At 36.0% G+C, this 23,794-nt stretch overlaps 1 protein-coding gene across 1 annotated transcript in view; it reads left to right on the top strand.

The window, feature by feature from the left end:
* The window catches only part of LOC100376213 (uncharacterized), a 41,118-nt gene that overhangs the window by 12,655 nt on the left and 4,669 nt on the right, over positions 1 to 23,794 (top strand). Inside the window, exons 3-22 of the mRNA XM_078009209.2 lie at positions 1,172 to 1,515; positions 1,948 to 2,095; positions 4,163 to 4,485; positions 5,729 to 5,876; positions 6,972 to 7,279; positions 7,690 to 7,828; positions 9,755 to 9,837; positions 11,987 to 12,160; positions 12,270 to 12,338; positions 12,491 to 12,596; positions 17,418 to 17,555; positions 18,089 to 18,291; positions 19,270 to 19,322; positions 20,524 to 20,647; positions 20,886 to 20,992; positions 21,324 to 21,426; positions 21,577 to 21,727; positions 22,664 to 22,730; positions 23,168 to 23,234; positions 23,617 to 23,702. Coding sequence (XP_077865335.2) covers positions 1,172 to 1,515; positions 1,948 to 2,095; positions 4,163 to 4,485; positions 5,729 to 5,876; positions 6,972 to 7,279; positions 7,690 to 7,828; positions 9,755 to 9,837; positions 11,987 to 12,160; positions 12,270 to 12,338; positions 12,491 to 12,596; positions 17,418 to 17,555; positions 18,089 to 18,291; positions 19,270 to 19,322; positions 20,524 to 20,647; positions 20,886 to 20,992; positions 21,324 to 21,426; positions 21,577 to 21,727; positions 22,664 to 22,730; positions 23,168 to 23,234; positions 23,617 to 23,702 — 2,941 coding nt within the window. The remainder of the gene's footprint in view (positions 1 to 1,171; positions 1,516 to 1,947; positions 2,096 to 4,162; positions 4,486 to 5,728; positions 5,877 to 6,971; positions 7,280 to 7,689; positions 7,829 to 9,754; positions 9,838 to 11,986; positions 12,161 to 12,269; positions 12,339 to 12,490; positions 12,597 to 17,417; positions 17,556 to 18,088; positions 18,292 to 19,269; positions 19,323 to 20,523; positions 20,648 to 20,885; positions 20,993 to 21,323; positions 21,427 to 21,576; positions 21,728 to 22,663; positions 22,731 to 23,167; positions 23,235 to 23,616; positions 23,703 to 23,794) is intronic.

Genomic DNA, 23,794 nt, shown 5'->3' with positions numbered 1-23,794 from the left:
AAACATACGTTTTTAGCGTAGATGTCCATTAGTCCATTCGTACGAGGTTGATGTAATCATTGTAGTTCTGCAAACTGTTTGCAGTGAAGAACATGTTTGTGAAAATACAACAGTGTATCCCAACTGTTCATGTATTACTTATAACGATATTCATTTCATCATTGTTGTTGTAGTGATATTATGGATGGTGACATTTCCATGTGTCCACACGTCTTCGCATATTTTGTATCATTAGTGCTGTGAGCCGGAAATGTACATATCTCTACACAGTGATGTTTCTGTTAACGTAGCACATACTAACATTCACACAGCATTTACTAGACATCGATGGTGGATATAGGCATATGACGTTTTCCGTGTAGTGTGTTATTGTTATCATGCGTGAAGCCCAAATAATTTAATACAAAGTGTCTTTTATCAACACTGAGAAAAGTATTCGACTGCTGACTGACGTTTGGTGCAATGTATCACGGGGCTGCAACATAACAGCCATTCGAATCAAATAGCATTCAATAAGATACAAGTACCTAAGAAACACATCAAACAAAACAAAATTGCTGTCAGCCACAAAATATGTCTCATACTACAATTAAATTCCTCATAGTCGATAGTGTAAAAACTTGAAAACAAAATGCAAGGTTCTTTTATTGATTGAAGCATTGAGCAATATACCCAAAATTTTACAAAAACACAGAAGACTGATTTGCCTTTTTTAAAATCAAATAGTGCTATGCATCACACAAATAATGAAAGTTCCAAAAGTGAAGCCGGTTCAACTAAACTGACATTGGTAATGTTAACATAATTACTCGACTACATACTTTAAATGTACCAGATCGCTATTTCGAAACATGCTGGTTTTCGCTAAAATTTCATTGAATAAAAAAAAAAGTTTCAAAACCAACCATGCCATCCCTAACACAAATTTGTTTTCAAAATAGAGCGGATTACATTTGTTACCCCGCGCAATACAACAATAAAATGAACGATTAAATGGTGCGAGACAACAACAGCTGGTGATGAGGAAGCAACTTCAAATATATTTAAAACTCGCACAATTCTAACCGACATATGATTTTTGAAACATGAATTTATACAATTTATATGATGCTGCGCGCTTCTTTGTAATTAATTGTTTGATAATTATCTAATTTAAATGCTTTCTCTTTAGGTCCACCGAAGGCTGTCATTCTACCACTAGGCATTACGTCTGGTGCCATTCTGGATGCACAGTTAACTGCATCAAGCGTATTAAATGATGGAATCACATACGAAGCGTTTAAATCCAGAATCGGTACAACCCACGGGACATCGGCGCAGGGTTGGTGTGGAATCGAACTAGCAGGAGAATGGATTCAAGCCGATTTGCTGGTGCCTGTTTGGGTGACGAGTATCCGAATTAAGATGGGCAAGACTAATGACAATACAAACTCTTTTATAAGATCATTCTATGTTCTGCACAGCAACGATGGGACACATTTTGAAAATGCATTATCTGCAAGAAATAACAATGAGGTAATTTAATCATAAGTTGTAGACGAAGCTGGGATTTTATTTTTATTTTGCTATAGTGAACAACCGACTATAACAATCGCCCACTCTGACAACGCCACGAGCCCGGGTATAACGCTTACTATAAAATAGTATAAATATTCATGTAATGTTTTTGTTTAATTTGTCAATATATGAAATCAACTAATTATGAAATACCACATTATTGGTAATTTCATGTCAATATATTTAATGAGTTATATATAGTTTTTCATGTATCGTGGCGTATATTGTCTGTTCAGTCGCAATCATGAGCTTTAAGATTAATTATTTATATTGGTAAATAAAATGATGCCCCATTTTAACTGACATTAAATGACATAAAATGCACGAGTCTTGGTGCATTGAACTGGATTTTAAAAACACCAAATATTTATTTTTCATTTATTTTTTTAGAATTTCGATGGTGTTACGGGAACGTTACTGTCAGATGTTACTAGGGATTTGTTGGAACCAGTCTTTGCCCGGTATATACGGGTTGAGGCTTACACTAGCGATCAACAATGTTGTACTCTATGGGAGATCAATGGATATAGCGTGCCAGGTAATATGTATTCTTTTTTATATAATTATAGCACCGACAAATATATATCTGCCGTTGACTGATATTGGATAATGTTAAGAATGTCCTTTGCTTGTACGTACAATAAACACATACACGTGTTCAGAATCAAGTATATTATATTGAATGCTTTGTGTTTGAAAGTATATATCTCTGGTTTCAAAGTTGACCATACCACTACTTTACGTTTACAATATTGCCAAGCATGTGATAAGTATTATAGAGAGTGTAGTTTTAATTGTACAATTTGTAATGAATATCAGTAACTATAGAAGATTCATGTCACCGAACAGCATTTCAAATTACATTGAAAGCAATGCAGATTTACAAGATATTGTATTTACTGAAGAATTAGCCTATCGTCTTCCGAAGAATCCTGCCGGTGACCACAAATTTATATTTTTATTTGCTATATCTATTAACGATTCGAACCTGAATTAATGAAAGTAGAACGAAATTGAATTGGATATAAGTTTTAAAAAATCGCCGTATCCTCTTAAATACAGTGTTGCAATCCCCTCAAAAATGAGTTAGTTCCATGCTTAGATTACGACATTTACTAATATCCAAAATTGTTATCGTTTAGAAATGGTAATTAAAGTTGCGTGCCTACGCACCCATATTATACAAGAACCGTGATATCCGATTGTCTCAGTCACATCTGAATTCATATATATGTCTAACCATTGTTGAATCTATGAATATTTCATCAACGCTGAGATACACATTTTACACATCTTATGTAAATAGGATCATTTATATAAGATGGCCCCCAACCTTTTCGAATCAAATGTCACGCACGTGTCAGATGGGGACAGAAGCACAATAGGCGTAGATAAATGGAAAGACGTGACGTGCATATTAATATGTATAGTTAATTGAAGTATAAAATGTTTCTTGTTCATTGGCAGCGCGAATTACTTTACTGTGAGCTTTCGACCTTGCAAAAGCGTGATTTTAACTAGTATGAAATGCGACAGGAGTAAGATGACTTCTGATGGCGTGTATGTCAAATGCCACGCTCGATGTATTAAGTTTTAGAAGTTATGTAATATAAAGAAGAAATGGGGTTAAGATCGGAAGTCACCGGAAATAAAAACGTGTATTTTCAATCCAAATTATTCAGTGATCATGCACAGTTAATGAGGAATAAAGCGTCTCTATTTTTGTTTTGAGAATAGTCTAAAGACTTGCAAGACAACATCGAGTTTCGCGTCTGAGTGTTAGTTAGTGATAGTAACAGACGTTCTGACATGCGTTGAAATCATAAAAAGATAGTGTCGTTTCGTTGAGTTCATTTTACTAGAATAACATATGACGATGCGAATCCAGATCACATAATGTCCGCTGTTCATACATCGGTGCCTCGTCACACACCCTAATTATTATTGCAGTGTTACCCGTTGGGAATGGAATACCGGTGTACTCGTGTCGGTGAATTACTTTGAAACATTTATGTTTGAACTTATGGTCTCGACGGCACTTAAAGGCCAACCTAGTCAGATATTGTTTAACAATTTTAACTTTTGCCACCACAGATACTGAAATATATTATGTTGGGGTACGGAATGTGACGTAATAGATCTTTCACACCAAGTCGTGCATTATAAAATATATAATATATATATTATAAACGTTCACAGTAATTCTGAAATAGATATTCATAGAATTCACCATCATTACTATTTGATGTGGAACACGCCATATAAATGTACTAAAGGGAATGCCATTTTGAATATAATTACACTCAGGGCGATAAAATCGTGAATTGTAGATGGTTCATCATAATAAAACATACATTATCGGTAAATGTTTATTATCGTCAATTGGCTTACTCGAGGTCTTGAAACCCTATTCCTTACGTTGCTTGTGTCTGGGAATTTCGCCGACGCTGACATGGAATCCGTAGTCTCTCCATAACAAATTACTTGTTTGTTTGTGTGTTTGTTTGTTTGTTTGTTTTGCTCGGTCTCATATAATCGTGCTGTAAAATAATTGTAATTAAATCGGTTAACAACGAGTATCTGGTAACTATTTGTTAACTAATAGATATTGGTGAAGCGCTCGGAATGGAGAATAATATTATAACAGACAGTCAAGTTACTGCATCCAGCCAATCAGCAACTAGTGCCCCAGAACGAGGCAGATTAAATTACATGAACGGTGACGGGATGTCTGCCTGGTGTGCGCAGACGAACGACGCAAATCAGTGGCTGCAAGTTGACTTTGGTGCTCCGAGTCGAGTGACTGGGGTGACAGTTCAAGGCAGGGGTGACACTTCTTCTGATGAGTTCGTAACATCGTTTTCTATCACATATAGCCACGATGGTATTAATTGGTCACCATACTTGACCGATACAGGTCAACAAAAAGTGAGTATTTATGAAAGTTTCTTTTGCCGGCGTCAGCCTTCATAACAATGCACACACGTCGCATCATAATTCATCACTTCTAATAGTCAGGTGCTCACCTCCTCCTTCAGCCCGCAAAAAATGACAAATAAATTGACAAACCCTGCCCACCGGAGATCTACTCCGGCCACGTCAATAGCAGCGCCCCTCCCCTCTTGCCGAATTCCTGGATCCACAAGTGCGTGCCGTCAATACAGGTTTAAAACAGAGTGAATAATCCTTAAAGTGAAAATAAACAATATCGAAACAGTCATAATTCTCTTAGCCTTCGGTTCCAGGAATACAGTTACAATGAACAATTAACCAAATATGGACAGTACTATACGATGTATGGTTTCATCAGTGAGCGATAGGTTTATGACCATCATGGCATCCAGACCGGATGTAATGCGTAGTGATAATAACAAATAAAATAGTTCGCCGTTATCCCATGTATCACGATAGTTCAATGTTATATCGAAATTACTATATTATTTCAATGAGTCTGACATAACGTATTACTCATTAAATATTCAAATGATAATATGAGGATGAGACCACGTGTTTAATGACACGAACTTCAATCGCTAGTTCGCATTATGTGATTAACATTATTTTTTTGTCGTAAACATTTCGTTTTAATGAATAATTTAAGTGTGTTTTTTTCACGAAATGTGGATTAGAATAACCAAAACATTTCTGATACAATAGTTAGGTATTTGGATTTGGTTTTCATACAGTACCACATCTATGTTGATTGCATGTGTTTGGCACTTTTTGTCAGTTTGCTTCCATTCTCCCTTTACTGTGTTATTGATGAAAGGCCATTGCCCAAAACTATTTTAATACTGGAGACAGCGATTTCCTAATTATCGCCTAATATACTTTTAGTTTGCCTGAGGAACAGTTGAAACGTTTAAGATTTCAATCAAGCGAGAAGAACTAAAATGTAGACATGCAAATAGCCTTAAGTCATAAAACCAATTTGGTCATTACATCACAAATCTTGTAACTGGCAATGATTCTGTGAAGTGCTTCTATATTTTAGGATTTGGAGCGAAACCTACCAATTTCATTATGCCTCATGGTGATCACAATAATCGGTGGGGTGTTTTTGAATTTGATACAAAGTGTAAATGCAACTTCAAGACATATGTACCCGTAATAAGTGTTATTCCCTTGTATCGTTCTTCGTATACTGATTTGTTTTTGTTTCATTTTGAAGGTTTTTCCAGGCTCTTACGATAAAGACACGCCAGTTACCAATCCACTTTTACACAACTATCTCGCTGCTCAGTATACTCGACTGCATCCTGTTACCTGGCAAACAGCTATCTGCATGAGAATTGAGCTCTTAGGTTATTCCAATCCAGGTAATTGTTTGTGAATATTGTTACATATTATTGGTTTAACGATTTGCAACGTCAATGTTGCCAATGAATCTTTCCATGTTGTAGTGGTCTTCACAGATAAATGAATATTTGCTTGAGCTAACTTCCCAGGTTTAAACGACATACGGAAACACCAATAATCAGGTAGCTTTAGTCCCGTCAGACGAAACAGAGATTTATGTTTTGCGTTGCGTCCTTTTCAGACATGCATTGACTAATTTAGTTCAAAGAGGTACAAAGCATGACATGCTGAAATACATGTGCATGTCAATTTCATTTGTTTCACCCTTGACCGACAGACGGCCATAATTACCCCCCCCAAAAAAAAACACGTTTGAATATGTCATCAACTGTTTTGCAGACATGCCTTGACCGATTTCATTCACATTTGGTATTGACATGACTAATGGTGTGTTACTAATGTACTTCATTTTGTTTCATGGTTTGATTAAATGCGGTCATGTTGTTATTTGTACGGGTGTTATGCTCGTTTCTCAAGGATATATATTTTCAGATTTGACATTAATTTGATGCAAAGACAAGTCACAATAGGCTGACTGTTGTCTTATTAGTTATTTTTGGAATTTCATGAAACAGTCGGCTATTTTCGTCAAAAAATCCCATAAATTTGAACATGTTTTGTAGCCATGCCTTTGCCGATTGCATTCAAGTTTAGTATGAACATCACTCATGGTGGGTAGCTGATGTACGCCATTTAATTTTGCGATTTAATAGATTTCAAAGATATTTCTACAGAATTTGCTTATTTTCCTAAATATTTACTCCAGCAAAAAAACAAATATTTCTAATCGTATTAACCTAAGCCCGGCCATCGTGTTGACTAAGTAGTATGATCAGTGACTCGTAGGTTAATGTGAAGCAGTGTATGTAGAATGAGTTCTTCATATAAAAGTGTACTAGAAATAGGAATAACGTGAACTTTATGATATTGTTGTTAACGTCTTGGCAAATTTGTCTCATAATAATATTGTTCGTGGCTCCACAGAACATAATATTGACACTTGTAGCGTACTCAAATCTCACTTGTGTACTATTGTTGATATTTTCTGTCCGTAGATGTCACAACTCCCCGATATGATGACTTTGGTGTAAACGCAAACGATATGACTATACCGACATCGTCAATATCAGCGTCTTCCGAATATGATGGTACACAAATCGCCGATAGTGGAAGACTGTTTGACGATGTATCGGCTTGGAGACCGGCGAATAACGACATGACTCCGTGGTTGCGAGTCAATTTAGGTACGACTGCTATGGTAACTGGGTTGATTACCCAGGGTCATCCGGTAGTGTCATCGTGGGTATCTGCGTACCAGCTAACATATAGTGAAGATGAAGTGGAGTGGTTCTCGTATACAGCGGTATGATTTATTAATTTCCTGTAGCTTTCTTGTAGTTTTGGGGTTTCAGTTCATGACCCCGCCCTCCCCCACATTGCCTTTAAAACACACTCTCATGTCACGTGTGAGTCAATATGGATAACTGGTATGTACCATTAAATCGATTCGTATGCTCATCAATATTGCGTGACGGAAATCACACTCTTAACATCACTTTTCAGTGAAAATGTTTATCCACTAAAGCAGCGCTATTGTCATACATGTGTGACATCAGACGCGCTTTCTAACGTGGAAACATATCCAAAGAGCAGTTTTAATTATTTTTAAACATTGAAAACCATTATTAAAAATATCGAAGACACGTGTATTAGACGATCCAGTTATCAAATCTCGCGTTTCTCATGTGACATTTTGTGTTGTTTATTTAATAGAATATCAGTTCTAACTATGATAAGAACACCGCTCTGGTAGCGATGTTGATTAGTCCCGTGAGAAGTCAGTACGTACAGGTGAATGTAGTCAACAGTCAAACAGCGGCTACTCTAAGACTGGAAATCCTCGGCTACCCAGGTAAATATAAATGAAACATATATTGCGAGATTGAATACTGTCATGTCATTAAGATTTCATTCACGTAATCTCCTATTTTTGATCCCATTATTAGCCACGATTACTGAGAATGATATTATTCCATCGATTGATTGATCAATGAGTGGGTATATTCATTTATTTTTATATCCCACCGCCTGTGAATTGTAATTACCAGTTGAGGAAAAAAAATGAGTTTAAAATAACAACGGGGATCTTGATTTTGTTATAGATATAATTTGAATGTATATTATAATAATCACGTCATTTAGATCAAACTGCCATTATTTGTTAATCACCAATGGTGAGTATCGGGCTTTGATGGAATACCGCGACGGGAATTGGGGATACTTATCCTGATCTCGTGTGTCATCGTCGCCTAGCAACGTATCAACACCTTTTTAAGCTACCTCTTATGTGTAGTAAGAATTCAGTGTGATGTTCCAATTGACTTAGCGATTGTCACCTCTTATCTCTATAAAATAAAGGGCTTTTCCTTTGCAGCGTAATACGTAGACGCTTTTTTTTCATTATATGTATTCATTAAGTAGTAGACGAAGCCCAACAGCTCCGGAAATAACTGACAGCATGTGCGTTTCGTTGCACAATGTTCGACGATAAAAAGCACAAATATATGTTACTAATGAGTGTCAGCGCAACTAGAACTGATACTCTTGTATAAGTGTTCATTGCGGTTCCAGGAGCACGATTCGATTTATAAGTCAAGGCATGATACTCAGAAAAGGGTATTTGTGTTAGCGTCGTTCTTTATAAAAAAATAAAAGTCTTTGAAATGTCACAATTGTTCGCTAGTCAGTAAAAGCGGTAAATGTGTAGTGCCTAATTTCGTGTGCGCAAACGACATGAAATAACTGATTGTAATTGATACTTGCATCGAACGCTAGCTCTTAAAAAATGACGCCACATACGTAGCCTGTGCAATGCACAGGACGCGAATGGACATAACCTATTTCATTGATATATCGCCAATCGTAAAAAACGCATGAGCACAACAGCTATTTTGTGAGGCACTCGACGTTACCCGGGGTAAAGAATGCGTAAACGCACCGATTGCTGATTTCCATTTAATTAATCCACCATGTGATTACGTAATCTTCGATTATCGAGGCATTATTATGTGAACACATATGTAGTATAAAATTAATTATATGATTGTAATTGTTTAATAGCACAAATTGACCTTTTTATCTTTTTATTTAATATATCATTTAATATAGCCTTCTAATGCGAATAGTTTAAGATTTACGGTTGTGACTTATTCGCAGCTTTGAACGACGGTAATAATACACCTGATTGTAACCGTGATTAATAACTTATGTTAGGATTTTTCCCACGTGAATGACACTAATGCATGCACTCAATTACATACAAGTACTCACATCAATCATATGGCGGACGTAAAAATACGCTGAATGTCTTCGTCTATGTTGTTTAGATTCGTGTTCATGGTATCAAATATTCATGTCACGAAATATGAGGACATGTTATTCCCTGTGGCCTTCAATGTACCAAACAATACTGCAAATGTTCTGAAAGTGAAACAGACTCTCGGGCAGATTTAATTTGTTTTTTTCTGTATAAGAGTAATATAGTTCTTGAGAAGACTGCGTGATTTCTTGCAGTACACAACTCGGATGTCATGTGGCGAATCAAGCATTGGTTCATTTGAATATGGAATTGTCTGAATAATTGGGGTCAGTTTCCTGAAACTGATCACTTTATTCAAACCTCTTCTTTTATATTTGATGTCTACCTTGGATATATATAGGCGTTAATTTCATTCATGATATGTACATTTCATACTCTTTAATAAATAGTTACAATTGACATTTTATTTACGTATTAAATAGCTATACTAAACTCACTGATCCGTATTTGAATTTACAGCTGCACCTCTATATTCAACCACGGTACCTACACCTGAATTGACCTCAAATGACAGAATACAGATCATACAGCAAGCTACTCAGGTAAAGTGCGTCATTACATTACACCTCTCTTCTGATTCAATTGACACATCAATACTGCAATGAGAGTTTCGTGCTGACGCATTGTTTTCTCGCTATGTGATAGTTTTATGAGCTTGTGTTGTTTCCTTCTATAATGGTATTTTAGATCGTAGCATAGTTTCCTGATGTCTTTGCCTGATCGCTGGACTTGGTTAAGAGATGCCTATCGCCAGTGTTAAATTTTATGCAATAGAGATTACCTGGAGACATGTGCCATACATTAATATATTGTAACTAGGCGCATTCTTGCTAAAATGTAATTTCAATTCAGACATGTTTGTGTAGTTTCAAGTAAAATAATGTTGATAATCTATATCTATAATGTATTAAATTGTGGCTGTTTTTCCTAGTGTATTGTTCTGTATACATTTATACAAACTATAGATATATTTTGAATTATAGTTGTTTGCCGAGTTATCTGAGTGTGCCGGGTGGCTTTATAAAATACTGGTCCCAAGATAGAAACTAATGTCACCCTATTATACTTATATATTAGCGAGTGTGCATCTCGGTATCGAGTTGTAATTGCCACAATATTTAATCCCTGGACAGACTAGATGCGGTCTCACTTTCCGATTTGTGTTTTGCAAAACTATCGAGTGTGAATTTCATTTCATTTTGATAGATTCCCCATTAGCACGTAGTAACGGATTTACATAACATCCATTATCCGGACAGATGCATGAAGTACATCCGTGTTGTTTTGTGATTTTTTTTTTATTTGTAATTTGAAATTCGTTGGTTGTGAAATCGCCAGGGGCTGTGATGGAATAAGCGTCTAATAATACAAAGCTGAATATGACATAGTAATGGAGTACGCGTCTAATAATACAGAGCTGATTATTCAATAGTGATGCATTACTCGCGTAAGATGCAATTAGCCTCGTAGTAACTATGGGTATTGAATGATGCACGTATAGATTTAACGGATGGAAATGCTCTTAAATTTTCCCATTATAGCAATATACCGGTGGAGAATTTTATTATGCAATAAAACGAACGGAGAGACACGACCATTATGTTACATAAGCCACATATCACTTAGGTGACCAACAACTACATAGGAATTGAAGGGTGTGCATATTCAGCTCGAATTGTGTCACGTGAAAAATGCCGATACGAAACTCAAAAAAGTATTACACAAATCATCCAGCTAAGTTTGGTAAATTGAAAACCGAAATAGAAGCACTTCTTACAACGTTAATATTAATCTTGACGTTGTGACGTAATAATATGCCGATTAGCCCTAGATATTCTGTTTCTGTTGTTGCTGAATTGACGTGTAGTTGAACTGTAAAATGTTTTATAATACAATGAGCAATTGCGAGAATGTAAGCTTGTAGTGCCTGCTTTGCAATGACAGTAACCAGTGGGTTAACTCGGTTTAATATTTGGCGACGTTACATTACACATTACACTGTAGGGCCAAAATCATCTTCTCCTGAGTAAGGATTTTATTGGAAGGTATTTGAAGATACCTTGAACGTTGATATATGAATCGCCTCAGTATTTTACGTGGCTTATCGTGCAACGTTTATGTCTCGTCACTGCAAGAAAATGTCGTACATTTCAAATAGCGTGTAGTATATAACTACACACTTACAATTCAAGGTTCAGTTCAAATCGGGACATTACTGACCATCAGTAGTGACAATCACTGTGAATAATTATTGTAATTACAGACAAACAATACAATATTTAAAACGCAATTCGAAGTTATGATAGTTATGACAAACGCCTCGCTACTGCGGGCAAGAACGATCTCTTTATTGCGCCAAATATGATTGGCCTTATGGAACAGCTTGTAAATGACACGTAAGCAGCATGTTCCCACGGTGACTAGTTTGAAATGAACAGGTCGAAGTTCAATCCTTCACATTTAATATTGCCCTCTGGGAAATTGTAAAAGTATTAAGTCTTGCGACCTCTTGCAGGAAACCTTGTCAATCTGTGGCGGACCCTAACAAATCCTAGTACATGCTTAATAATATCTTGTGTACGTGCTATTGCAATGTTTTATCCGTTTGTTGCTAGAACGTGTTGCTTCAAGAAAAAGGTTAAAGGTGTTATGTACCTGTCTGTTAACAAGACTATGTAACATTCCTTGCAGATATCTCCTATTTATGGTTCAGTCATGTACAATAACGACGTACTCGATGTAATCAACGACGAGGCCTTGTACAAAATTAAAGAGATTATACAAGATAAAGAAACCTGGACTTTACTGGAACTACAAGAAGTTATTGCTATTCTTGGTGTCTGCGCCGATACTCAAGATGTAGACGTAAGTTTAGAATACTGCTTTACCAGACATTTTAACCTCTGAGCTGCATTACCGCAATTGAACATAATTTATCATTTATTGTTGGAAACACCGCATTTATATATTTCAGAATTTCTTCTCAATTTCGGATTCTGTTCTTGGTCTCGACCTCTCGAAAGTCACTGACAGTCAAACGATGGTAAGGATCATTCCATCTTATATCGTGATCAGAGATTTCTGGTTAATTATATGTTTGTGGAATTGAGTATTATGCGTAAAGTTGCATTTAATGTGTGTGGGTTACCTTTTAGTATACTTTATAACGACGTATATGCTGTGTGTATGTTTCAGATAAATGAAATGCACAGTAATATCATGAAAGGCATGGAGGGGTTCGCAGAAAGCATTGCCACAAACATGATTGGAAACGAGGTTACCATGGATGGAGTAAATATCGGCAAGTATAATTGTGTTCTTTCGTTTGATTATTCCTGCTATTACAGTATGTATCATCATTTGTGAAAGGTGGCGAGTATGACAGGTATGCATACTTAGTTGCTGTTATTTTTCAGTGTATTACAATGTCATCGATTCATATTTCTGTAAAAATAAACAATTTCTTGTAAAATTAAAAAAATTGCTCATTTCAGTTAGAATATTCACTTCCTTGATGTGTTTTATTCTACCTAACCACTGTACAGTAAATAGTCAGTGTATTTGGTGATGGTGGCGTCAATACAAACGTTGTGCAGGTGGAATGATGCAGTGACGATTGATAATGCAATGAGGTTCTTATAATGAGGACCAAACCTTTCATCCATATTGTCACTCTTCCCCATCCTTCACACAGCGTGTCACCTAGCAACTTCCATTCAGAATTTTCCAAATGAGTGATGGGAACCGACAAGTAATTTATTTGGTCGGAAATCAGTGAATGTGAATTCATTTTAATTATTATTTCGGTTACGCAAGAGTTTCTTCAAAATGACTATTCGACTGTATTAAACCTGTTTAAGATGAGAGCGTCATACATGCACATATCATCAACTCTTAGCCACGTCTCTGCCACGATAATGGGATTACAATATGTTGACAGTATGGGCAGGACTGATACCATTAAGCGACATTCTACTTAAGCAAATATAAATAATTTCAATGAATTATTGTTCATAATAAAAATTAGAGCACCACCTTTCATAATCTCAATTCAATATGATCGGCTTTTATCAATCTTTTGTTAATTATTAACGCATATGTTTCTTTACTACTATACCTTACATATTTCACTGATCACGTTATGAGAATAGGAAATGTACTATTGGGATGTATCATAATTATATTCATCTATTGGGATATATCATATTCGTCTATTGGGACATATCATTATATTCGTCTATTCGGACATATCATTATATTCGTCTATTGGAACATATCATTATATTCGTCTATTGGGACATATCATTATATTCGTCTATTGGAACATATCATTGTATTCGTCTATTGGGACATATCATTATATTCGTCTATAGGGACATATCATTATATTCGTCTATTGGAACATATCATTATATTTGTCTATTGGGACATATCATTATATTCGTCTATTGGAACATATCATTGTATTCGTCTATAGGGACATATCATTATATTCGTCTATTGGGACATATCATATTCGTCTATTGGGACATATCATATTCGTCTATAGGGACATAGCATTATATTCGTCTATAGGGATATATCATTATATTCGTCTATTGGGACATATCATTATATTCGTCTATAGGGATATATCATTATATTCGTCTATTGGAACATATCATTGTATTCGTCTATTGGGACATATCATTATATTCGTCTATAGGGATATATCATTATATTCGTCTATTGGGACATATCATTATATTCGTCTATTGGGACATTATATTCGTCTATTGGGACATATCATTATATTCGTCTATTGGAACATATCATTGTATTCGTCTATTGGGACATATCATTATATTCGTCTATAGGGACATATCATTATATTCGTCTATAGAGACATATCATTATATTCGTCTATTGGAACATATCATTATATTCGTTTATTGTCAGATAAATGATTTCCTTTTGGCATACACATTGTTTGTCACCTCTAACCCAATCGCAATCTACCTTTCTGTTCCTGGGAATGTTGGGAGCTTATTCACAAAATTTAAAGAATGGCATTTTAGGTACCATTAGGTTATGTATCTTTGATAGTCGATAGTTTGTCACACTCCATGTCTGTCATTTACTCGTTGATCTTCGTGATGTACTCCTATTCATTGAATGACCAACAATAATAAATGGTGAAACATGCGTAGAAAGATGACTTTCCTAAATTATTTGAGCAGGTTTGTAAAACAGAAATGTGTATGTTTTGACATGTCTTGGTATCACCTTGTTTGTTAATACGAATAATGTGTAACGAAAAAAACATAATATATATGCAGTAACCATGGCATTTATTGAAGTCACACACAAACATGTCACAAGAGTATATATATTAAACTGGTGCAAGTATTATTTTACATGTGTAGTACTAATATTCAGCCCTAACTATTATCGTGTGGGTGAGTATTACAGATCCCGTACGATAAACCTCTTTGTCACGACGCGCGTTAACGGGACGTATTTAATCGTTGATCCGCTTCTTGACAAATTGACAATAAATTAGAATCGAAATATGACGTTTTCACATCAATTTAACGACAAAATCCTGTAGTTTTTTTTTAATCTTACGTTTGTGTTATATAATCCTATTTTTGTTCTCACTCTGTGTCGTCGGTGCAACAGTATGTGTGCACTGGAGGCAATGGTGCGAATGTCCCTCTATACAAGTGCCAGTTCATTTAAGATCACGTAGACCAAGTCTATGATGCCGTAATCACTATTCACAGTCACGGATTGAATCATCTTTACCCGCGACTTCATTGTGTCCAACGCCCGCGTGTTGCGATGAATGCATCATCAGTAACACTCACTGTCACCTGCATTAGCGCGTTTTCCCTTTATAAATGCCAGCTCCTGTGAGCCGTTAATGGTGTATACTCATTCACGATCTCGAGCAAACGACCATGTCCTAGTAAGTTTTAACAACATTTCAGAAACATCTGTAACGGTTATTAGTGGTATGTGAGTACATGGTGTAATTTGTCCAAGTCCAAGAGACTTTTCTTAATGGGAAAGGATAATCATGTTATTTTATATCGCCATGGATAATGCCTCACCTCTCTATGTAGCTTACCTTTTTTTTACCTCGCTTTTGAATTCATATTAGATGAAAACACAGATTACATGGAAATGCAAATTCTATTGTCAAAAAAAAATTGCCTTCTGATCTTTTCATTTCGCGTCATATAAATTACTCACCTCAAAGAACATTTGTCATTACTATAATTAAAACGCAATTCCAGAGACTGTTTTTGACTTTATTTATCTTCGTTATTACACAATGAATAGCTTTTGTAAATCTGTACTGTATCTAATACGCTTAATCCAAATTTATGTTCTTTCAAACTTAAATTTATACTGTTTTTCAAGCACTTTCAATCGTCGTGGCATTGTCATTTACTATCAATAACTGTATTTGCTATTATCAGAGTTCCATGCATAAGTAAGGGAATCGAGCATTACGTAGTTTGTGTGATTAAAAAGTATTCAATACAGACACCAAGTCCCACATGCAAAAGCCGCTCGCCGACAACAGAATAGAAACGAGTCGTAAATCATAGTTTCTATTTTCAAACATTGCTTCATGTTTGAGGCACAGTGAGCTAGATTACGTACATATTACATGGAGACAAAGGCGTACTAGTTCTATATTTGACGTTGTTCGAAAGCCTGACGTAATTTTTTTAATTTTCTCTGATATAGATAACGTGTTGTTCGTTTTCTCTCAAAAAAAACTCTCAAAACCAGACAATATTTATTAAATTATTATACTTGAATTCGAGTATTCAAATATCATCATAATTGTTGTTCTCGCATATCAAAACTTTGCATTCAGTTTCGATCGAATATTTAATTAAGGTTACCAGTAATTTTAATATAATATAATATAATATAATATAATATAATATAATATAATATAATATAATATAATATAATATAATATAATATAATATAATATAATATAATATAATATAATATAATATAATATAATATAATATAATATAATATAATATAATATAATATAATATAATATAATATAATATAATATAATATAATATAATATAATATAATATAATATGGAATTTAAAAGACGGGAAATGAGAGACGCTAAAGTAAACTCTATATATAAAATGAGGTGCTGCTTCAATTGAATATACATCATGGAAAAACTTATGTCTGTATTGTTTATTTCAAGTCAATTAGCGCATTACTACTGTCGTTTCTTAGACAAATATCCTGCGGCAACAACAATTTCTATATCCATCGTCTAATTTGTGAAATGTTGTGAAACATTTATGTATATATCATGTACTTGCAATCATATGAACAACTATCCCCTGTATACGGGCGGACATGAAACCTTTATATCTATGAAACCGTCGACAACTCTTAACAGGCTGCGTACGCGGGATCTGGAGACGGTGAAATCAAGTCTCATAAACTAAATAATTTAGCTCATGTAAAATATACTAGTATTCGCTTGATAATGAACGCCGCAAATTGTCAATTTGCATACAATGTGTTTGTATGGGCATTTGAATACCATACATGTGACTGAATTTACAACTAGGGATAACGATAACGATATCGTAAACGCATTTCACATTTAGAAAGTCGTCGACCGTCTCCCGTGATGTCATCGAGCTGTATCTGTTTTTTTTTTTGTTTTTTTTTTCGAGTTGAGAACATATTAATTCCCAACAATGTGCACTTATGAAAGTCACGTTTTTATAAACGTTGGAACCAGACAACTGAATAATTCCCAGTGAATCATTGCGTACTTAGATCATATATTTTTACAAGGTGTTCTATGGCCCCGCATTTTCTTAGCGTGATTTGAATTGTCATTTATTTTGTAATGAAATCTCATTCTCTACTCTCAATAGCTTTGATTGGTGTACGTAAAATCATTTTCGATGACGTCACGAACATATCATGGATAGCTTAACAACATAGTCACAATATAGCTCTATATATTCACGTGATTGTTTTCTATGCCTTTCATCACCAGGTCGGACATTCTCTAAATATATTAAATTATTCAATAATCTTTCTGATTGTTATTTTGTTTTTGCATTCTCAGATATCCGAATCACGACCTTATCGCCTGACGACGTTGACCCGAGTCTGAATCTACTTACTGTGTACGATCAAACGGAGGATAACAGTATCACAATTCATCTGACTGATACAAGTACTGCACAGATTGGTAACGAAGATGGTACGTAAATAGCCCGGGGTAACGTTAAACTCGCGTCTGATATATCGACCATGCAATTAACTAAGTTTACCCTAGATTCCTTCATTTCTAATAAGTCACTTGGAGGGATCAGTCTTATCATATGAGGTTATCACGGGAAAACCGAATGAAACGCAACATGCATGAAACACTGTCCCGGGGGCAAATGGCCATTTCTGAAATATACAAACTCGATTGACATGCTCTCAAACAGTACATACAGGAAAAGTTGCGCAACTTCGACTCGCCTTTTTCAACAATGTCACTATCTCGGTACATCATTTTGCAGCCATATTTGCGCAATGAATAATGGCAGAAATACAAAGAATGCCCACTGATCGGAGAATTTACATGTATATTGCACCAAACAGTGAGCGTCTATGTGCGCGCTTGCTTTGTCAATCATCTGTTTTGCTGTAAAGACTAGTAGAAACATTGCAACTTACAGGAGAACCGAAACTACACGATACCTAAACATAAAAACTCAATACTTTTTTTTTCTCCGTCGAGTATAGTGAAGTTATCAGTAATCGTGTATAAGAACATGCACAACATCATTGGCGGCAAGATGGAAGGAGGCCAAGCAGAAGTCGATGCAGCCATCGAGACATCCGTCGTTAGCAACGTCGTGTCTTACATTATAGTTGGTGGTGGTGTCGATGTTGCCAGCTACGTCAACGAAGAAAACCCCATGTACCTCAATTTTGTCAACGCACAGGTAGAAATATGTCTGTTTCTTTCTGAGAATACCGAATATACTTTAAAACATGTCATTTTAGCTAGCATGTTATTGTAGCTTATTTAGCTAATTTGTAATTTCGCTAATTCAGGATGTCGCTAATTTGAAAAAAAATGTATTCACACAATGATATTGTTGGCACTTTAGCTAAATTAAGATTCAGTTAATTCATGCATGCATAGAGTCAAATTTGTTAAAATGGCATGTAGCTATTTAAACATGTTTTACAGTATATTTTCAATAAGTTGCGCCCTCTAGCAACGAAACTTTTCTGTGACGTCAAAATGACGTAGTTCGGTGTCGTTCAAATTGACAATTCTGTTTCATTTAAACTGGCAAAATCTCTAAAAAAAAGTATTTTATTATCGGGTGCCTGTCCTAAAAAGAAAACTAATCGAAGCGTCCCATTTACAACAGTTTATGTTTTAAAAAAATGTTGACGCTTGAGGGCGTGACTTCTAAGAACGGTATATGAGGCTTTGCAATGTTTATGTATTTCTCTCGTCAACGTATATAATCAAATAAAATGAGTTTCACTGTAGAACTAATAACATTCAATAGAATTTTCTCACAACGATGCGGCTTTGTTACACAATAACTGATCTATACAATGCACGTTATTATATTTACTCGGCCACGTGACCTGCCTGGCAGGTATTTCCATTTCATTACGCAGTATTCAGTGCCGATGCAATTGTTGTCGAAATAAACGAATCATATGTTTATTGCATACGTCATTCATCCTGCAAATAACCGTTGGGGAAAACTAATCATTAAACTTTGCGGAGTATAACAATAACTCTATCGTTTTCTTTATATAACAGCATTCATGAATTGTCTTATTCCTCTGGATTGCACGTTCGTATCGTGATGTTTGAAAGTATATCATTCAAAAACTAATTTGGGACGAATTTTTCAATCTATTTCTAATTTTATTTTTTGCATAATCTCTTTCAGGAACCACCCGATAAACACGTCGATATATGCGTTTATTGGGAATTCCACGAAAGGTAGGTAGTAGTTTTGATATGCCAGCAGTCACGTAAACATCCGGGGATAACATCAGTTTGAGGACCCGTATGTACAATACTTCTACATTAGTTAAGGAATGTTTGTGTATTGTTGCTTCTCTCAGTCTTGGGACGGTGAAATTTACTTCTCTCGTGACTTCTCTCGTGACGTGTACATGCGCAGTGAGTGCTTTAGCGTATGATGTAAATTTTAGCTTGTCGCGATATACAGACGTGTGAACGTACTTTAGATTGTGATATCATTCCGTATCCTTCCTCTGTCACATTTACTATTTACAGGCACTATTTTCGGAACATTTTGTCTAGATTTCTGTAAATTGCATTTCATTTGCACGTTATTTTTATTTTCAAAGAAGAAAGGCTTCACATAACTCAAAGGCTGAACAACATAACCATAAACATATATGAAACAGCGAAGCGTGAAAATAACCCCTATTTTGTGTTTAATTTAACAACCTCTCTGGAGCAAATCTATTGTCGTAATACGAAAAGGACGCCCACTGTTTCCCTGATTTTCATTTCCCCGTTTTTGCCGTGTTATCGCATATACGTTCAACAGAGATATGCTCAGCTCCCCCCCCCTCAGAGTCTTCAAATAACAGCTGATTTTTTCAGGATAATCATTCGTTGACGTCTTTTCAATATTTCGCGCCCTCTAGTGGCGAGGCTTTTTGGTGACGTCAGAATGGCGTACGAGCAAAACATGGGTAGTAAAATTTTCATTGTATACAATTCCAGTCTATCTAAGTAAGTGCGACTATCGTTGAAAGATCGGCTAACTGCGATCTCGAGTTACTGTTTTATATGAAATGCCGTTTTATATTAAAAAAACATACTGCTAAGATTTGTCTGGCCGATAGAATCGTTTACGCTCTATGAAAAGGGCGAACTAGGCAATAACCCAGGAATGATTTATTAGCTGATGAATCGAGTCTTTGGGAAGTCAGGAATCGAAATTGGATTACCAGCTGTCGTGAAGCAACGTGTTACTAAATCCAAACCGTATATCTTGGATTGAAAATGTCATTCCATATGAGATAGATACTAGTATATGATTGCGTGATTAATGTGATTAATGGCGGCTCATTTTTCATCATATGAATTTATTTTCGCTGTGAGGGTTAATCAGCGAGTCTAATTCAGTGAAAATAAAAAACTTGTTTTTCTTAATCCTGTCCAGTTTGCCTGGAGGCATATGGTCTACTGACGGTTGTGAACTGTACTCCAGCACCTCGTTAGACACCACGTGTCGCTGCAGTCATCTTACTAACTTTGCCGTCCTGATGCAGACCACCACAGATCGGGTAAATATGTTGTTTCCTAGCAACCCTGACAATTGCACGTATTTGATATTCAATTCTTATTGTGATCCTCGCCAAGCCACTGTATGTAATAAACGTGTTTTTTTGTCAATATATCATTGTTTTTATCATCAGACCTTAATTAAAATGCCATCTTAATGACTTATATTGTGACTTATTATCACATCAAATAACCTGTAAATTTCTTTGTTGTTTCTTATCACTTGCGTTTTATTTCCAGGCCATATCTGACTCTCACTCTCTTGCTTTGGAATTGATAACTTACATCGGAACCATATCATCTATCATATCCTTGCTGTTCAGTATTCTCGTTTACGCTTATCTAAGGTATCATTCTAGAAATATACGCTGTGTTATTCTTTTGTAAAACTGTGTAACAATAAAATCAAACCCGCCCATCCAATGTTCTGAAACCATTTGTATTACGGCAATTGTAGTAAGTCTGCTTTGATGCGTGACGACGTAGCAGTTATACGACCATTCTTTAAACTCAAGATATGTTCATTAAATGTTTCTGGGAACGAGGCCGCGTCAGGTTACCGACTTGATATAGTATGGCGGTGAATTACAACGACTGCCATTCGCCATCATTAGTTGTACCTTATATCGGAGTGGATCTTGACATGATATGATATTTCATATTCATCTCTGTTTACAGATTACTGAAAAATCAACGTATAATATTACATGCAAACCTCGCCTTATCTCTGGCCATAGCTCAACTTATCTATATCAGCGGTATTGGTGCAACATTCAATCAGGTGAGTTGGATTTAACATTACAATACCTAATCGCTAACAGCCATTTTGTTCCCTTGACCAACTGCTGTTTACCGGGAACCCTACTCCACTTCGGTCTTCAACGTCTGACAGAAGGCGTAACTTTGGCGTTGTTTTCGTTCTCGTTTCCAGGGACTTTGCACCAGCATCGCCGTGGTCCTGCACTACTTCTTTCTCGTGTCCTTCATGTGGATGTTACTAGAGGGCGTTCAGCTGTATACCAAATCCGTCCACGTTTTTGGTCAGGGGATACGAACGTGGGTGTTCATGTTATTAGGTTGGGGTGAGTATTCTTCTCCTTAAACTCATCAAGTCAATCGGCGACTACAATAAAATGTCTATTGCATGTGGAACAAAACTTGGAACGCAAGCATCTAGTTGTCGTTGAGGATATTTGAATTATGTATATGTAAAATTCACTAATTTAAAAGGGGGGATGTGCATGTCGAGGTAATTCGGTTTGTTTGTTTGTCGTAAAATCAAAATGTTTGGCAGTAATGTGACAGTATCCTCGGGGGCGGAAATCCGGACATTTTCACCGCCTGGCAACCAGCGGCGGTGAAAACAAAGGCCCAAAACTCGCAGAAAACGGTACTTTGGGATGATTGTTGAGACTCCTCTGAACAGTGTAACAAGATTAGCCCTACGTGTGTAACATATATAAATTTGGTTGTTCGGGATTACTTCAAAGTTGAGTTTGTGTTGTTTTCTCGAATTTTCACCGGCTCGACCGGCGTTCCACAGCAGCGCGCACAGAGCCCTTAGAAATGCATGGTACAGCGGTGCGCGTCTTAGCAACGTGGAACGTTCGTGACGTAGCTCCGCCCCCGAGGATTAGTTAGTTTCAAGTATAGTGCACATGAGCGTCGAATAACCTGCACGCGGCGTGACCAGTAAGGTACATCCAAGCCCATGCGCATTTGCATTTTTCATCGAACGAATATTAGCTGCCGAAAGATTTTATTTATTCCATGATTATACATATACTATTTTTTCATTCACAATATCAAACACAATTACTCAAAATACTCAAATTGCCTCATAAATGGTTTTAGTGGCGTAATTGATTTACATGCGAACTGTAAAACATGTCTCCCTGCGAATACCTATGTTATGTAGAGTGTTACTAATAAAATGTATGCACTGAATGTAATACGAGTTTTCATTCTCATCACGTTTCGTCCCGTTCCTCCACATATGATTGTCCGTTATATTGTAGGCATACCGGTGATTATTGTGGGTATTAGTTTTCCGATCAGACCTGAGGAATATGGCACCGAAGACAGGTAAGAGAATACAACGGAATCTTCCCGTGACAAAATTGCATCACACCGACTTATTTCCAATAACATGGGTGAATAGATTATAATTGGTTTACAGTGATGAATCGGCACAATATATATATATTTATATGATATTAGTCCATGCAGACTAGCCGATATTATATCAAAACAATGTACAAATAATATAATAAAATTATTGAAGCATAACTTTAATTGTATACATTAATATAAATAATATAATGGCAAATAACATGATGGATTGGAATGAAAATGGAAAGATATTGGACATAAATTAGATTCATACAAAACATAGTCGTCGATTCTGACAGAGCATAACTATTCGACGTCATCGATGTACCAGAAACTTAAAATGTAAACAACGAAATTAACCATGATTCATCGTCCCCACGTCATCCATCCCAAGTCATTTTTAATTTCAGATGTTGGTTATCCACGGAAAAGGGCCTTATATGGGCATTTGTTGTTCCTGTACTGGTTGTCATTGCGGTGAGTACAACAATTTATGTGTTTGTTTGTTTTAATTTATGGATAAATAATATCACAGGTACAATATATTTGGTTTTACGATCTGCCTCCCTGTTATCACCCAGGCAACCACGTGGTGATGCGTTCTGTATTCCGTGTGGAGTAATTTAACAGATATGCTTTGCAAGCCTATTCCGCGTCTATAGATGATTTGTGATTTGTTGTGTTTTATTTCCGATTCATGATTTACTGATAGTCGTGTGTGGTGAAATCCCTCACGGGAAAAAAAAGTAATACGCTACATGGGAGGATTGTTTGTGTCTGTATTCAGTTAAAACTACCATATTCGTCCAAACACGATTCTGAGTTTGCCCTCGATGTTATATTTTTGTCTACATTTCAGGTTAATATATTCGTACTCATCATGGTCATCCGGGTATTTATGACACTAAAAGCTAACGCTGACAAAACAGAGAAAGAACGAATGAAGTAAGTGAAAGTGCACAAAGCGCTAAAGTCGTCGCCTCGCGTCGTATTCAATATGGGTCCCATACGACGTACACAACGCATGTAAAATAATT

The sequence above is a fragment of the Saccoglossus kowalevskii genome, chromosome 1 (assembly GCF_978046115.1).
Source record: "Saccoglossus kowalevskii chromosome 1, keSacKowa6.1, whole genome shotgun sequence".
Classification (NCBI taxonomy): domain Eukaryota; kingdom Metazoa; phylum Hemichordata; class Enteropneusta; family Harrimaniidae; genus Saccoglossus; species Saccoglossus kowalevskii.
Note: the sequence above shows the minus strand (reverse complement) of the source record. Positions and strands in the feature narration are given on the sequence as shown.